The 19,317-nt window shown below is 34.3% G+C and overlaps 1 protein-coding gene across 1 annotated transcript in view; it reads left to right on the top strand.

The window, feature by feature from the left end:
- LOC121382191 overlaps positions 1-19,317 on the top strand; it is a 36,024-nt gene that overhangs the window by 7,991 nt on the left and 8,716 nt on the right. The window contains exons 5-8 of the mRNA XM_041511714.1: positions 1,768-1,870; positions 6,903-7,018; positions 10,247-10,319; positions 12,477-12,638. Coding sequence (XP_041367648.1) covers positions 1,768-1,870; positions 6,903-7,018; positions 10,247-10,319; positions 12,477-12,638 — 454 coding nt within the window. The remainder of the gene's footprint in view (positions 1-1,767; positions 1,871-6,902; positions 7,019-10,246; positions 10,320-12,476; positions 12,639-19,317) is intronic.

The following is a 19,317-nucleotide window of genomic DNA, read 5'->3' as shown; positions in this document are numbered from 1 at the left end:
GTCTCTACCCCACGTAAACAAACTACTTTGTATTGTCTGTCATCTCATCAGAAAGTGTCTCTACCCCACGTAAACAAACTACTTTGTATTGTCTGTCATCTCATCAGAAAGTGTCTCTACCCCACGTAAACAAACTACTTTGTGTTGTCTGTCATCTCATCAGAAAATGTCTCTACCCCGTACGTAAACAAACTACTTTGTGTTGTCTGTCATCTCATCAGAAAATGTCTCTACATCACGTAAACAAACTACTTTGTGTTGTCTGTCATCTCATCAGAAAATGTCTCTACCCCACGTAAACAAACTACTTTGTGTTGTCTGTCATCTCATCAGAAAATGTCTCTACATCACGTAAACAAACTACTTTGTGTTGTCTGTCATCTCATCAGAAAATGTCTCTACCCCACGTAAACAAACTACTTTGTGTTGTCTGTCATCTCATCAGAAAATGTCTCTACATCACGTAAACAAACTACTTTGTATTGTCTGTCATCTCATCAGAAAATGTCTCTACCCCACGTAAACAAACTATTTTGTATTGTCTGTCATCAATTGAGAAAATGTCTCTACCTGCTCAACCATCACGCTCTCACGTAAACAAACTACTTTGTGTTGTTTGTCATCTCATCAGAAAATGTATCTACCTTCTCAACCACTACGCTCTCACGTAAACAAACTACTTTGTGTTGTCTAATCTCTCATCACAAAATGTCTGGACCTTCTCAACCATCACGTTCTTTGTGTTGTCTGTCATCTCACAGAATCGGTCTTCGATTGACCCGTTTGAAGACAGTAAGATGTTTTAGGTTTACTATCAAGGCTATTAGAGATACGTATAGCGTATCATATATTTACTTTGTATTTAATTTTGAGATACCTAGCACATCACGATACGTATACGTAAGGCGTGTCAGGTTTGCTATGAACTTCATATATGAGAAACTTCATGACGTATTGGTATGGCTTACATCTGGTTTTGGGTGTACTTCAGATATGAGGAAGTTCACGGCATGTACACGTATGTCGTATCAGTTTACCGTGTATTTCAGATTTGAGGAACTTCACACGTATACGTATGTCGAATCAGTTTACCGTGTATTTCAGATTTGAGGAACTTCACACGTATACGTATGTCGAATCAGTTTACTGTGTATTTCAGATTTGAGGAACTTCACATGTATACGCATATCGAATCAGTTTACTGTGTTTTTCAGATTTGAGGAACTTCACACGTATACGTATGTCGTATTAGTTTACTGTGTATTTCAGATTTGAGGAACTTCACATGTATACGTTATGTCGTATCAGTTTACTGTGTATTTCAGATTTGAGGAACTTCACATGTATACGTATGTCGTATTAGTTTACTGTGTATTTCAGATTTGAGGAACTTCACACGTATACGTATGTCGAATAAGTTTACTGTGTATTTCAGATTTGAGGAACTTCACATGTATACGCATATCGAATCAGTTTGCTGTGTTTTTCAGATTTGAGGAACTTCACACGTATACGTATGTCGTATTAGTTTACTGTGTATTTCAGATTTGAGGAACTTCACATGTATACGTTATGTCGTATCAGTTTACTGTGTATTTCAGATTTGAGGAACTTCACATGTATACGTATGTCGTATTAGTTTACTGTGTATTTCAGATTTGAGGAACTTCACATGTATACGTTATGTCGTATCAGTTTACTGTGTATTTCAGATTTGAGGAACTTCACATGTATACGTATGTCGTATCAGTTTACTGTGTATTTCAGATTTGAGGAACTTCATGACATACGTATGGCGTATCAGGTCTACGAAGCAGCCGATATGAAAGGAATGGTTGAGGATCAGCATATTCTCCTGAGAACTCTCAAAGTCAGTAACTGTTTCATGAGTAGTGTAGTAGAGTTCCTCTAGCTGTAGCTATTAAAAACTGGTCACCGTTGGAGTCACGTTAGTAATAATATTTAAAGCGCTATATCCCAGTTGGTAGGCCCATTGGGCTATTTCTCGTTACACCCAGAGCACCACGACTGGTGTATCTAAGGCCAAGGTATGGGCTGTCATGACATGCATTTAAAAGATCCCTTGCTACGAATGGAAAAATGTAGCAGGTTTCATCCAATAGTCGACGATTAATAATTCAATGTCCTCTAGTGGTGTAGTTAAACACAACAAACTTTATCTTTGTATCTTTGTAAACAATTATTTTAGTCTCAGCGCGCGGGAGGGGGGGTCGGGGGTCGAATCTCCCAGCCTATCTCGGGGGGGGGGGGGGCAACTGAGTAGTTAATAATCTAAAACTCCTTAAATGGTTAAGAAGAGAACTGTCTTAAGTTTCTATAATTTTTTCTGGATTTTTTCTTCCCCCCCCCCCCTCTCCGCTAGCACCGGCCCTTTACCCACCCACCCCCAGTTATATGTTGGCGTTTGTTGTATCTTTGTTGGGTTTTTAATTTTCTTTTTTTTAATTTTTTAAGTTTTGTGTGATAAACGTTTGTGGTTGTATATACACTGATATATAGTTAGCTGCTAAACAAGGAACTTAATATCAATTTAAACGCCATCGAGAAAAAAACATCAAGCACACTGTGGCGTCTTATCTCGCCTTCTTTATTTAGAGAGCACTTGAACAAAGTAACAGTGAATCAGTCAACTTAATATTTACACTTCGGTTAAAGTCACACTCTGTAGTCTGCGCAAAGACAAAGTCAACAAACATATCCATTAATATATATTCATACCAGATAACACTGACATTATATACATTCAAAAAACATAAACTAGAGACCGAAGTTGTGTTGTGCTTGTGTTTTTCGTGGTATTTTGGGAGTGTTTATGGATGCGAGTGCGAATAATTTTTACATGCTCATACACCACTAGAGTTTCGAGCATGTCCGTCCCGGGGCCTGTCTCTGGATAGCCATTGACTTGCTCTGGGACAGAAATTAGTAAAAGAAATTAGTAGGATTAAAAAAAAGAGGTAAAAGCCAAAAATAAAATGAACTGACTGCCCGGCCGAATATTTATATAATTTGGAGCATTTTAGGACAGTCCAAAAATAAATAAGAGAAAGAAGAGAGGATCGGACTATTTAATTTTATAAAAAACAAAAAAGAAGTAATTTCGACATAAAATTTTGAACGGAGGTCTAAAAGTTTAAAGTCCGATCTATATGGTCCGGGCCAGAGGGGAGGGTAAGTTGGAGGTGGGCGGAATTTGGAATACGAATTTAGTAGTTAGGTCAAAAACCGAAAACCAAAATGAGCTACAAACATTGTTTATGGGGGTGTTTTTGTATTTTTATTTATTATTATTAATAATGATATACAAATGTATTTCAAAAATTGTTTTATGGGAGGGGCAATGTGAATTTTTGTTGTTGTTGATTTTTTCTAGGGTTTTTTTTTAATGTGATCTTTGTACAATTAACTTGCCACGTCCAGTTTTATTTCATTTAAATGCTTTTTATTTGATTTTTTTATTTTTTTTTATTTTTTTTTTTATTATTTTTTTTTTTAATTTAATTTAATTTTATTTATTTATTTATTTTATTAGTATTATTAATATTTTATAATTTTCTGCACTTCTGGTCTGGCCGAGTGTAGGCTATGTGGGAAGGTCAACAGACTCCAGGATCAGATACATGTGCACACGCGCACATGCATGTTGTCTGGATACTCATTAAATATGCAGCAAAATATTTATTACTCAAAATAGTTTCTCCAAATTTTATATTTAACGACGACTTTTATTTGTACTTCACCTTCAGTATCATCAACATTTTGGTTCTATATAAATAGTCTACACCAAGAAGAAAAATTAATACATGTAGCTGCCATTTGTGTGTCCTATAGTGTAGTTTTCGTCTCGTGCTGTACGCTATCAATAACTCTCCTTTCGACAGTACACGAATAGCGAAGCGAGATTAAAGGGGTAGACATGTCATATACAGGTTATAAATGCACCCACCTATCAACACAGCGTCTTTATGACTTTCCACTTTGCCTATTAGATTCCAGTGTAATACACACATTCAGACAGACGTGACCTCGTCGAGTAGGTCAGAAAATTAAGTCATAAATTAAAAAATGTAAACCAAATGCACATGTGGGCCTACATTGTAAATCTTGAACCAAGTCATGTATAGATTTCATAAAGCAGATATAAATATTAATATGAATCAATGGATATACAATGGATATGAGTTTGCTGCATTGTAAGATGTTTACGACTAATAAATATTTTTACGATTAAACTTATTTTCTTGTTTAGAATATCAGTGTCTATATATTCAATGTGTTTCTGGTCGTCTTAATATTTGTAAGAAAGAAAAAAAGAAAGAAATGTTTTATTTAACGACGCACTCAACACATTTTATTTTACGGTTATATGGCGTCAGACATATGGTTAAGGACCACACAGATTTTGAGAGGAAACCCTAATATTATTTGTAAGAAGCCCAAACTGGATTCTGTCTTCAAATAATACGAAAAAAATTAAATATTTTAGGAAATAAAATGAAATTTAACCTAGTAAAAATATTAGAACGATCAGAAACACGTTTATTATGCAGCCACTAATATTTTATGCAGAAATTATTATTTTTTTATATGTAATTACAATCGTTAAAAAGGCTCTGCTAGTCGATAACATATTAAAAGTTCCAGCAAACTCAGGAATGTCCTTTTAATGATAGGTCTAAAATAGTTCATTGCAAAGATTTTTTTTTTAGCAGGATCCCTTGTTGCTTATAGAAAAATGTAGCTGTTTTCCTATGAAGACTACGTGTCACAATTACCGTATGTTTGACATCCAATAGCCGATGATTAATAAATCAGTGTGTCATTGTGGTAGCGTTAAAGGGACATTCCTGAGTTTGCTGCAATTTTTAAGATGTTATCGACTAACAGAGACTTTTTAACGATTGTAATTACATATTAAATGTATTTTTCTGTATAAAATATCAGTGGCTGTATATTAAACGTGTTTCTGATCGTTCTAATATTTGTACTGGGTTAAAGTTCATTTTATTTCCTAAAACATTATGTTTTCGTACGTACGAAATTATTTGAAGACAAATTCCAGTTTGGGCTTCTTACAAATATTAAGACGACCAGAAACACATTGAATATACAGACACTGATATTCTAAACAAGAAAATATATTTAATATTTAAGTTTAATCGTAGAAATATTTTATTAGTGGGAAACGTCTTATAATGCAGCAAACTCAGGAATGTCCCTTTAAGGTCTTGTTCATACGAACAGCATGTAATACGGTACGAAATTATTGGAAGGTAACATCCAGTTTCAGTTGTTACATACACCAGGACGACCATGCAAAAACATATTGAATATACGTTTACTGATATTCAAAATAAGAAAATGAATTTGAATATGTTATTTCGGTCGTTACAAAGGCTTTGATAACCAGAAACATGTTGCACACACCAGTTGGTGAGAACACCGTGCGTTATTTATGATTACATTTACCTGTTTACACACACGTACGTGTGTTGACAATTTCAAGACATATGACTTCCTAGGTGATGACCAGGTCACCAATGTCATACGTCCAATAAAAAAAAAACCCAGCATGGTGGAAATCGATTACACTGTGACGTATAGTTAACCTGGCAATCATGTGTCTGTGACGCGTAAATCAGCTACAAGTGCAAAGGATTGTAAATATCTTTTAGTCCATAAAGATGTTAAGATTTGCTTAAAACCTGGTTTTTGAGGATATGTAACAAATAGAATAATACACCCGTGTCCGTTAGATACCATTTATCTCACAACTCGTTGTTTAAAAACGTATCAAAGTTGCTTTCGCTCGTTAGATACATTTTAAAACAAAACGTTGCGAGATAAATGGTAACTTATGGCCCTGTCACACTATAGCGTATGAGAGAAACGTATGAGTTGCGTATGAAAATTCATAAAATAATTTTCATACGCACAAGACGCCCTTGAAAATGCAGAATTGTGCGTATACTTACCGTATTTAACCTATGCGTAGCGTATGAGTAGCGTATGGCCAGCGTATGGCCAGCGTATGACCAGCGAATGTCAGGAAATGTTAGCCTATGGCCAACGTACTCTGCGTATGGCTAGCCAAGATGTCTATATACGTTGCAGATACGTCAGACATACGTTAGAAGTACGTTACTCATGCGCTATCAATGCGCTATCACTACGCTAGCTATACGGTACACCTTCATGCCAGCGTATGTCGGCGTACGACCAGCGTACTCGACCTAGGAGTCACGTACCTCTAGCGTACGTCTAGCGTATTCAGCGTCTGCCTAACGTATGCTTAGCGTATAAACCATACGTCGGAGTACGCACACATTTTTTAAACATGCTTAAAAATTATTTTCTACCTCGCCGTATGCCAGCGTATGCCAGCGTATGCCACCGTGCTTCAAACGTATACATACTATGCCTAACGTACCCCTAGCGTATGTCAGCGTATACCAGCGTATGAGTGATATTTGTCATACGCTGACATACGCAAGTACGATACGCTACAGTGTGACAGGGCCATTAACGGCCAGTCATGTATTATTCTCTATTTAAACATGGAATTGCGTCTGCAACAACATTTATGCGGGCTTGTTGTGGTGAAAAATCGTAAACCTTTATATAAATAGTGTAATACAAGATACTCCATGTTATCTTGTTAGTTTACAGAGGCGGATTTAGGGGGGGGGGGGGAGTGGCCTTCCCCCCTAAATTTTGCGACAGTTATAATTTTATATTATATTAATTTTCATTTTTTTTACGATCCCCTCCAAACCTCCCCCAAAGTTCCCTTGACATTCCACCTCATGTCACTGCCCCCACCCCCTAAATGGATTTTCTGGATCCGCCACTGGTTTACTACTACAACTCTTTGCCAACAGATGTGTTCGCGGACAATTGCTCCAATGAAGCTAATGCATCGTATCAAACACATGAAAGCAAACTTTGAGGAGAAAGGTCGCATACAACTCTCCGAGTTCCTGGATCTTGTTCTCTGGTAAGACAGTGTGGAACATCATTACAGAACTAACACAAGTCCATTCTGAAGATCTCGTTCACTGGCTAGTATACTGAGTACTAAAATAAATGCAGTTTAATATATACTCTTAAAAAAGATGGGGAACCTGAAATATTAATGTTAATATCAATTATTAGACCGAACATACGTTTTGACCACAGACATCCTAAAGTACTGTCGGAAATAGAATAAAAATGATTTTCGTCGATTATTTCTTACATATTAAACTGACAAGTAAATATTTTGTAAATATCTATTTAATGATAGTCTACCTAATTTAGCATTTACTTGTTTGGGCTCTCATTGATGTTCAAGGTGGTGTTTACTCTTGAAATTAAAAGAAAAATGTCAGTAAACAGGTGATTTGTGCACTTTATTGGAACAGTCTATAACAAATTTTGGTCAACATGTGTCAATTTCATTGCTGTTACAATATGTCAGGGACTGTTTCTGATGATGTTTTACCCCTATCCCTCTCTAAAACAAAACGTGTAGTCATTTATAAGTAATTTTTTAGCACAACTGTCAAGAACCATTCTGAGTGATCCATTATACCGGTATTAAAGGTGCCATCTCAATGTTGCACAATGACAGCTTTTTTTTTTCTTTTTTTTTTTTTTTTTTTTTTTTTTAAATAAAATTTTGATTTAACATTTAAAGAAGATACCTTTAACAATATACCCATCAATGATTATAGAAAATAATTTTATCTACTGGTAGAAAATACATTTTTATTGGAGAATCTTTATCACAAACAGATGCTCGCATATAACTATGATGTAGCACCTTTAAATGGTTGCAAGATTGTTTAAATTTCTAATGTACTTATATTGAATTTATACTCAATAAATATGCTTGTCATAATTAATAATTTATGCTGCAATTCAAAATAATCAGTTAACTTGCAGTTTTAAATTACAAGTTTGTTTAAGGGTAAATGAAATTGACACATATCGATCAAAATGTGTTATAGTCTGTTCCAGTTAAGGTCACAAATCACCTGTTTACCGACATCTTTATTTTAATTTCAAGAGTAAACACTACCTTGTACATCAATGAGAGTCCAAACAAGTAAATGCTAAATTAGGTAGAGTATCATTAAATAGGTATTTACAAAACATTTACATGTCAGTTTAATGTGAAAGAAATAATAGACGAAAATCATTTTTATTCTATTTCCGACAGTACTTTAGTAAAGAACATTCAGGTCTGTTTATCAACACACCGAAACACATTCCATAGTCTGCACGTGCATCACGCAGTTGCCTCGTACACGTGCAATCTCGATTTTGACAATTTCCAGGAACATTATTTCTGTCAATCCTTTTCATTCTGTTGATCATACAGTTGTTATTGTTTTGTTTTTAGTCATTTTTATTGTTTGAATTTGCAATTTACTGATAAAAAAAACCCCGTCAACTTTCAAATTTCACTTCTAACCCCAATCGTCCTTCAAGATCTTTGGTGGTCATAAAACCTACTGTAATACTGAACTACCGGTTGTAATGTTTGTCCAATTAATTCACTATTATCATATAACCATTCCCCACAGCTAATATACCTTAAAATTTGGAAATTGTAAATTCTTATTGGAGTTCCCCTACTTTTTTTGAAGAGTATATATACATTTTTCATGATAGTTATTTTGGTAAATATGAGTCTATGAAAATTCTTACAAGACATTGATTATGTTAACATACATGAAAACTAACGGGATTCAAAGTGAGTAATTTTAAATAACAGTAAATACAGCTAAACTAATATTCATGTTTCTTTTGCTCTTGAATATATTAAATTGTTAAAATGAATGACTCATTCTGTCTAGTATACTACTGAAATGAATTACGCATTCAGGGCCTTGTTCCACAAAGCGATCTTAGCCCTAAGATCACCTTAAGTGCATAGCTACCTTATGCACTAAGGTGAACTTAATGCTAAGATAGTAATGACTCATTTTGGCTGGTAGACCGTTGAAGTGAATGAGTAATTTAACCTAGCATATTAATGAATGGAAGTTTCTTTTTATCTACTTCCCAGAAATAAAATCTTACTATCATTGTATCTTGAAAGCCAACGTTAGCTTTGACCAATTAAAAACGCTAAGTACTGAACTAACTGTAAAACATCTGAAATGACTTTTTGTCGTGGAAGATTGCTTAGGCCAGGGCTATAACTAGTTAAAAAGGGTTGAAGGGTGAAGAAGACCGTTGGCCCTCCCATAAACATATGAACAAGTGCTTTGAAGTTTTAAAAGTGCTGTTTTTGTTAGCGTGAGAAGACCCTGTGTTACTATGCCCCTCCCACACCTCCAAGTGTGGGACATAGCCCAGATTGATCTAGAATAGATGATCATTTCTGAGCCCATTTGGGCTTTTTCTGATTCCAACCAGGGCTCCACAACTAATGTAATAAAGATTGTTCTATTCTGTCTCAGGGATGGTGCATATAAAAAACCCTTGCTGCTATGGAATGGTGGCACTAGGTTTTCTCTCTCATCTGTGTTTAATGTGTAGTTAAATAAAATATCTTTCTTCTTTCTTTCTTTCTTTTTCTTTCTTTCTTTTTCTTCTTTCTTTCTTCCAGTCAAGACTTTGATTCTTCTGGGGGAAAAAACTTTTCGCTTTCAGACTGGCCTCAATGGTGTAGTGTCTGAGCCATTAGTCTTAAGGCTGGAAGGTACTGGGTTCACACCTTGGTACTGGCTTCCACTCGGAATGAGTTTTAACTACACTGACTTCTCTCTTTCTAACCAGTAACAACCACTGATCATTGTTCTATAGTCCGTCCCACACGGAGCGCCTTTTTCAGACAATGGAATTTACTACAAGTTATTTATTTCTGAGCAGATTGGTTTCTAAATTTCCAAAATACTTTTACTTTTCATTTCAATTTATTTTCATGCCTATGTCTATAGTCCGTCCCACCATCATACAAAAATGTTTTTTGGTAAATAATTTCAATTTAAACAAACTGAAATTATTTACCAAAAAACATTTTTGTATGATGGTGGGACGGACTATAGACATAGGCATGAAAATAAATTAAAATGAAAACTGTCCAGTTCAGTAAAATGTACTCACAGCAAATCTTTCAGTAAAACAGTTATAAAATATGTGTAGTGTGTTTGTAGACTGACTGACTGAATTACTTACGTGGGTGTTGTTTACATTTTAGGTGTGATGTTTAGGTGTGATGTTTACATTTTAGGTGTGATGTTTACAAGACATTTAATCCCAAAGAGATGGAATATTCAGAAGGAAAAGAAGACCAGTTGTTTAAGGTAACAGATTATAATAAAGCAGTATATGACTGTATTAGCCACTCAGGCTTCATGTTACCCATCCATCACTCGATAGATTTAGTACACTCGTATATTCATTCATTCATTCATTCATTCATTCGTCCATCTATCCATCCATTAATCTACTCATTCTCATCCATTCATCAATCTACATGTCTCACCTATCAATCAGTCTATCCATTTGTCCATCCATCTGTCAATATATCCATCTCTCCATCCAATTGTCCATCCATCCATCGGTCCAAACCCACCTAAGACTGATACCACCCACCCAGTCACCCCATTCATCCATCCACCTCCCCACCCACCATCCATCCATCTATCCCTCTATCCATCCCATCCATCCATCCTTCCATACCTCCATCCATCCATCCTTCCATACCTCCATCTATCCATCCATACCTCCATCCATCCATCCATCCATGCATCCCATCCTTCCATACCTCCATCCATCCCATCAATCCATCCATCCTTCCATCCATCCATCCATCCATCAGTAATCTAATTGAATCCTCCTATAGACCAAGGACCGGTTGTTCAAACGTTTGTTATCTTCACCAGTGGTTAACAGAAAGTTTCACAACCAAGGACTGAATCAATACAACTAATAATTGATGACATAATGGTGAAGCTTAATTTAGGACAATCAAAAAGTATCAATTCATAATAAAATCTAAAAGTCAATTTTAATTTTAAAAAAAATTAGACTAACCCAGGGTTAATTTAAAAACTGGGCCCAGCTTCCACTGATCTTCTGTCAATATATTAATTGTATGCCTGCCAGGCAAGATTGTCACAGTACTGCATAATACAACAACACAGTCAGACTGTTATCCAACAATCTCTTGCTCCACATTGACAAAGATATATTTGTGAAAAACACTTCATAGCAGCAAGTCTGTATTCCTTACTTGGCGGTGGTATTACATTGTGATGTATCATTTGAAAAAGAAAGAAAGAAGTGTTTTATTTAACGACGCACTCAACACATTTTATTTATGGTTATATGGCATCAGACATATGGTTCAGGACCACACAGATTTTGAGAGGAAACCCACTGTCGCCACTACATGGGCTACTCTTCCGATTGGCAGCAAGGGATCTTTTATTTGCACTTCCCACAGGCAGGATAGCACAAACCATGGCCTTTGTTGAACCAGTTATGGATCACTGGTCGGTGCAAGTGGTTTACACCTACCCATTGAGTCTTGCGGAGCACTCACTCAGGGTTTGGAGTCGGTATCTGGATTAAAAATCCCATGCCTCGACTGGGATCCCAACCCAGTACCTACCAGCCTGTAGACCGATGGCCTGCCACGACGCAACCGAGGCCGGTCTTGTATCATTTGAGAACGGGACTCTAATGATATCAACATTAATTTAAATTGTTTTAATTATATATTTTTTTTCTAACTAATATGTACATGTTTAACTGTGAAGATTTAAAACATCCTAATACAGCTGTCATAATAATGTTTGTTTTAGTATACATGCGTACTATTCCTGACTAATCTGAAAAATAAATGTTTGAACTGTTTTTACCCTACTGGTTTTAAATGCAGTTTTTATGTTTAGTTTTTTCCTAACGATGTCAACATTTAGTTGATGAAAAATCAAGTTTTTAAACTTGTGGTTTTAAACAGAGACTTTTACTGATATTTTTCATTAACATTATATATTTTGTTCTTCCCTCATATGCCTTAAGAAGTAGTTTGGATTGATTTTTACAATTTTAATTATTTTGTTTCAATACTGATGATTTTACGATAAGACATTGATTTTAAATATTGCTTTAGTTTGTGTTTTCAAAGTGTTCATTTTTATAAAAGAAAATGCATTTTTTCAAAGATGAGTATATGTATTACATTATAATGATGTTATGTAGACAAAAGCAATTGGGATTCAACTTAGTGATGAATACATATATACAGAGAAACCCCTCTAAACCGGACACCCTAGGGGACCGTATGAAATGTCCGATTTTAAGAGGTATCCAGTTTAGAGAGGTTAAGTTTTTCACCGATTTTTAAAAAAAAACCCACTGAAAAATGTCTGGTTTTGAGGGAATGCTGGTTTACAGAGGGTCCGGTTTTGAGAAGTTTCACTGTAATAACAATTAAACTGTTTGTTTTTCAGCTCGTTGACTTTCAGCGCCTCTTGACTCACTATGATGACAGGGTAATGAGCTCGCTTAATGCAAACTACTTAGAAGAGGAATGCGGGTTTGAACGCGAGACGTTTGGCACTAAACAACTGCCCAAGGAGCCCCCAGTACGCAATCAAGGACGAATCATGCAGGTAGACATTTAAACAATGAAGGGAGGGAGGAAACACACCTATAAATCAGTATTAGTATTGGAAAGTTGTACGTCGGCTAATAAACAATAAAGGTCTATCTGTGAGGGAGGAAACACGCCTATAAATCATTATTACCGTAGTATTAGTATTGGCCTATTTCACTAAACATCGTACGTTTACGTCTGCTACTAGCAGTTATAACGGTCGTGCGTTTACACGTGTTTGGCGTCTATTTCACGCAGAAAATTGATCTTTACGGAAGATGGAGCATTTTAAAGACAAAAGGAAAGGAAATATGTGTATTTCTGACTATATTTGTTGTAGTATAATAGTAATAAGAATTGTGGTTTAGTTGTAGATTTACGTTTACGTGCAAAACTAGGCTTACGATGTTTTGTGAAATTGAACCTTTTTTACGTCAGCTAATAAACTACAAAACACAATTGGTCAGATATCATGTCACACAATTTGCACCTTTAAGAAATATGAGCCTATTAATAACAATTTTAATACAACAGTTGAACTGTCGTATAAGCCGTTTTGCCATTGGTTAATTTTCGTGATAAATCGGACGATATAGATGTAGGCCCCTACGCTGTCATGGGCAACCAGGATTTATCACGATGACACAATTCCGAAACTTCGTCCGATATGCTGTCACTTGGCCTCATGTGTGGTGTTTTCAGTAGTATATTAATTCCGCGTATTCCATTATATTTATTAAACGTTGTAAATAATTTTCAAAAATATTACTAACTTCAGATCAAAATGATGTTATTGTTCTTATTTTATTGTTATTTCGTGCCATTGTAATTTTTTAACACTTGGTTAGAAGCAATGAACATCCACCCTCCCCGAGTAAGGTCCGGTCCCAGATCGATTACATGTCACACAATTTGCACCTTTAAGAAATATTATTACTAACAATTCTAATACTTGTAACTGTCATATAAGCCTTTTTGCCACTGGTTAATTTTCGTGATAAATTGGACGATAGATGTACGCTGTCGTGGGCAACCAGGATTTATCACTATGACAAAATTCCGAAAATTGGTGCGATATGCTGTCACTTGGCACAAGCGGGTTCACAGGAATAATTGATCACAATCTGAAGTACACCATTTTTGCGCAAAACATACTTTTTGGGACAATAAATGTGATAAAGAAGACAAAATGGAAATGACTATCGTTTTTGTAAACGCAATTTCAAACAACATTAACTGCTTTAAAATATCGCAACATTTTGAAAAAACTCACGAAAATAATACTTACCATTTCATAAATAAATATTATTTTATGTATATATAAAAACAATAAGTGAATATATGTAACTTAGTAAAAGTTATAAACTTGTACTGTAGACCTACTCCATCAACGTGGTTCTTGGCCATAATTAATCCAGGCGAATTCCTCGAAATAATTCAATATGAAAAACACCACTTCACAAATATAAAGTCCAATCATATGCATACGTTTTGCAATAAAAATTAACAGCAAACGAAAAAACATTTTTAGTGTATCCTGTATTACAATAAATCATGTACAAAATACAGACTACAATACTACTAAATTTGCCTTCGCTTCGCTCCTAAGTCAGTGACGTCATGTCAAAGGAAAGAAAAATTATATTACGTCATACTTTTACTTACGACAAGCGTTTTCATTGAATATCGTAAGTAAATAAAGGATACTCCCCGAGTGTCTTGTGATATAATAATGCTGGTAAAAGACACGAGGGGGTATTCTTTTTATCATCCATTATCATTCTTTTCATTCTTTTCATTTGCGACAATTGTAAACAATGTCAGTAATGTGGGTTGAATGTCACTATATTTGGCAGCGGTAGACTCGTTGACTAGCAGAACGACAGTGGCGTCACGCCACGTCACTAATGATGTGTTTAACGCTGAGACATACACAGTGACGTAACAAAAGAAGCGACATCGCCTAGGAGAATATCGCAGGCGATATCGCAAATTATAGTGCCAGCGATATCTCCTACAAAAGACTTTTAATGGATGATACATAGAGGATACTCCCCGAGTGTCTTGTGATATCATACATTATCAGCACGAGTTGATAAAAGTATGAAATCCTAGGCTTGCCGAGGTTTTTTTTTTATATATATACTTTTATCAACGAGTGCTGATAAATTATGATATCACAAAACACGAGGGGGGTATTCTTTTTATCATCCATCATCATTCTTTTCATTTGCGACAATTGTAAACAATGTCAATAATGTGGGTTGAATGTCACTATATTTGGCTGCGGTAGACTCGTTAACTAGCAGGACGACAGTGGCGTGACGTCACTAATGATAGGTTAAGCGCTGAAATATATACAGTGACGTAACAAAATAATGTCTTGTTATTAAAATTTGACCAATCAAGATTACAAGAAGCGATATCTCCTAGGAGAATATCGCAGATATCGCGAATTATAGTGCCAGCGATATTTCCTACAAAACCCTTAATGGATGATAAAGGAGAATAGATAATTACGTTTTTAACATTTGTGGGATTTCTTTAATAAAAACACAGTAAAATTGCTTACAGTTACTCCTAATAGGTGTAGTATTAGAATAGTGATAATATCACTGTGTTTCGTTGTTAACTATATAGAGGATACTCCCCGATAGTCTTGTGGTATCATAATTTATTAGCAAGAGTTGATAAAAGGCTTGACGAGGATTTTTATACTTTTATCAACGAGTGCTAATAAATTATGTTATCACAAGACATGAGGGGATTATTCTTTTTATCATCCATCATCATACTTTTCATTTGCGATAATTGTAAACAATATCAGGAATATGGGTTGAATGTCCCTATATTTGGCAGCGATAGACTCGTTAACTAGCAGAACGACAGTGGCGTGACGTCATTAAAGGGACAGACCCTAGTTTTTAAACACTGAGGCATATTTTTCACCTAATCACTAGTTTTAACCCATAACAATGGACACTGAGTTTGGTTAATGTTCAAACCTGTAACAAATTTGGATACAATAGAGTCTGTGACGTTTAAATACCCTTAAAATAGACTAAAACGCGATTCAATAATCATTACTTCTCAGACGCACGTGCGTTTTTAAAAATATGAAAAATGCATTATGTGGTATTAGGAACACCAGGATGACCAGAAACACTTCGGTTGTACGGAAATGGATAATCTAAGCAAGAAAATATAAGTAGTGTTTGATTTCAGTGATCACAATAAGGCTCTAATAGTAAAAAATATGCCTTAGTGTTTAAAAACTAGGGTATGTCCCTTTAATGATAAAGCTTAGCGCTGAAATATACACAGTGATGTAACAAAATAATGTCTTATGATTAAAATTTAATCAGTCAAGATTATAAGAAGCGATATTTCCTAGGAGAATATTGCAGGAGATATCGCAAATTATAGTGCCAGCGATATCTCCTACAAAAGTCATTAATGGGTGATAAAAGGATTTATCACAAATTTTTTGATAATTTTGTGATAAATCCTTTTAATTAAATTTCCGTTACATTCATTGCAATATATAATGTCATGCCATTGGTCCAGACGTAGCAACGGGAGTTTGTTCAATTCTCCATGAACGTAACAATTACGTCGTCAGGGAACGTCATATCTAATGACGTCATTTTATAATTGTTTATTGACCAAAATAATTCAAAATAAAGTATGAAGTTTTAGTGTTATTATTGGCAAGTATGATTCAAATTCAAATAATTATAATTATTGTCTGTTATATCTTTTACGTTCATCTGGTTTTGAAAAAAAAAAAAAAAAAAAAAAATCATCTGCAAATGTATGTGAGGACAGCTTCGCCGATTCAGTTTGTGGATGATTTTTTTTTTTTTCATACCCCGATGAACGTTTAAGAAATAACAGACAATCCTTCAATAGTTAACAACAATAGATCTCTAATAATTAAATTTCCGTTACATTCATTACAGTATAACGTCATCCCATTGTTCCAGCCGTAGCAACGGGAGTTTGTTCAATTCTCGATGAATGTAAAAATTACGTTGTCAGGGAACGTCATACGTGATGACGTCATTTTATATTAGTAATTTGTTTTACTGAGCGTTGTTGTTTTAATCAAAATAATAATTGAAAATAAAATATGAACTTTTAATGTTATTATTAGAAAGTATGTTTCAAATTTAATTATAATTATTGTCGGTTATTTCTTTTACGTTCATCTCCAAATGAACAAAAACAAAATCATCCGCAAACATATGTGAGAAAGGCTTCACCGATTTACATAGGGTTTTTTCTGTTCATACCCCGATGAACATAAAATAAATAACAGACAATCCCTAAATAATTTTTTTTTATTTATTTTTTATTTTATTATTATTATTATTATTTTAATTTTATTACAGATTATTCATATTAATTTTCTTCCAGTGACGCATTGTGTTTTAATATCCATGAGTTGCAATCACTAATCTAGGCCATGTAAGATGTAGTATTTGTCGTTGATGGACTTGTATGTTGTATCATAATTGTTGACCATATACATTAAACAGCAAAGACTCACCTTGTTTGTATTTTGCATTAGTAAACAATATTATAGGATGGGGGAGATGAGGTTGCTGCTTTAAATGAAAACATTGTGATTTTGAATTTAATTTCTTTCACTATACTACACCCAGAAGGAAATTTATTTATTTTAAGTTGTGGGGATGGGAGGGATGTCATATGCTCTTATTATGAAAGTAAACAAAAATAATAAATTTTACAAAAATCACCAATTTCATGTATACTTTTAGGAAGGGGTAGCATAAAAGCATATGCTTTGTACGCTTTTAAAAGTGTTGACTGTTGTGAATGTCCCCTAAGTGCATGATGCACTACTTTCCCAAGTAAACAATTTTACAATATTCTCATTCTGCATTACCCGGTTATGTAAATTAAAAATTTTTTAAAATAGAACAACTTCAAACAGTTAGTATTTTTAACATATTCCTAAATGTTCCGAATGGATTATGATTATTACTCATCTGGTTGGTAGAATGTAGAAACTTCTGCTTTTTGCACACTATTTTCTTGACAACTAATCTAATATTTACAACCTCCAGTTGGAAGATCGGAAATTGTGTGATGAATTTATCCAAGCGACTGAAATAGCGGTAATAACATGTAACTGTAGTTTAGAAGCTAGTATCTACATTAATATCTCCATAGTGATGGTAACAAAGCTAAAAACAATTAGTTGCTTAGTGATGCTTTTTATGTACACAAGTTTATCAAACAATGTTTATTTTTGCTTATTGGTGCTTTTTAATCTTTATAATAGATTGTAGATTTTAGAACTGTTTTCAAAATACATGTATCTCAAATATATTCTGAAATTTTCTGGGTTTCCAAGATCTTTGGGCCAATTTTTGTAACATGAATTACATTTCTGATGAAATTTCTTAAAACAGCAATAAGTTTTTTTTTGTTTTTTTCATGAAGATGTTTTTTGTTGTACCAGTGGTCAGTTATGGAGGTGGGGAATAAAGTTAATAACTATTTCTATTTTATTATCAATTCAGTACAGGCTGAAAAACAAGATATGTATCATATGCATTTTCTCCCAAACTAGAAACTGTGTAAAGTGGTCCTTGTTTGTTAATCTTTCCTACCAAACCTTTTCCTCCAACCTAACCCCCCCCCAAAAAAAAACCCACAAAACCCCCCCCAAAAAACCAACAAAACAAAAACAAAACAAAAAACCGACAAACAAAAAAACAAAAACAAAACAAAAAAATGACAAACAAACAAACAAAAAACCCAACACAAATTCAACTGTTTTTTAACTATTTGCAAGGTGTCAGAGGAGTAATCGAAGCAACTTTAAAAGAAAATAATTAATTAACATTTTCTGGAATACCCCTATTTCTAATTTAATTATGATATGAAGACCTGTTACTGCTAATATAAGTACTAAACTTGTCATACCCACAGATATACACAGACAAAGCACCCAATCTAATTAAAATTAGCTCCACTATTACATGTAATAGTGGAGCTAATTTTAATTAGATTGACAAAGCACCCAGCATTCATTATTTGCATTTTATTGATTTTGTTTTTGATTTTTGTTTTTGATTTTTGTTTTTGATTTTTGTTTTTTGTTTGTTGTTGTTGTTGTTTTTTGTTGTTGTTGTTTTTGTGGGGGTGGATAAAGTATGACACATGGATTCATTTCAGTAAAGTCCATTGTGCTAGTATTAGAATGTTTGAAGTATTTTAATGTCATAAATTGTGTACAAGCTAGTCATCATAAACCTGAATAATAATTAATACTAATAATGATAAATCAAAGCTATTACATAATACATTGATATACTGGTAAATAACAGGCTGCCACTGACAAATATCACTTGCTATTTACATAACATTAATGGTTATTAACAGTCTAATGAAGATCTAACTGTATCATTTTATATCTGACTAGCATTTTTTTTTGTCACATGATAAAAGTATTATCTACATCACTGATAAGCACTGTTAGCGATCAGTCGTGTAGTGTACACATTCTTGTGTGTGTTTGGCAAGGTGGAGGTGTGCTAACATGTTACATTAGGCTAGGACTGCCCTTTTTATAAAAAAGTTAGTTTGTTTTGTTTAACGACACACCACTAGAGCACATTGATTTTTTTAATCATTATCATTGGATGTCAAACATTTGGTAA

This window comes from Gigantopelta aegis, chromosome 9 (genome assembly GCF_016097555.1).
Source record: "Gigantopelta aegis isolate Gae_Host chromosome 9, Gae_host_genome, whole genome shotgun sequence".
NCBI lineage: Eukaryota > Metazoa > Mollusca > Gastropoda > Neomphalida > Peltospiridae > Gigantopelta > Gigantopelta aegis.
This window is presented reverse-complemented; position numbering and strand designations above follow the sequence as displayed.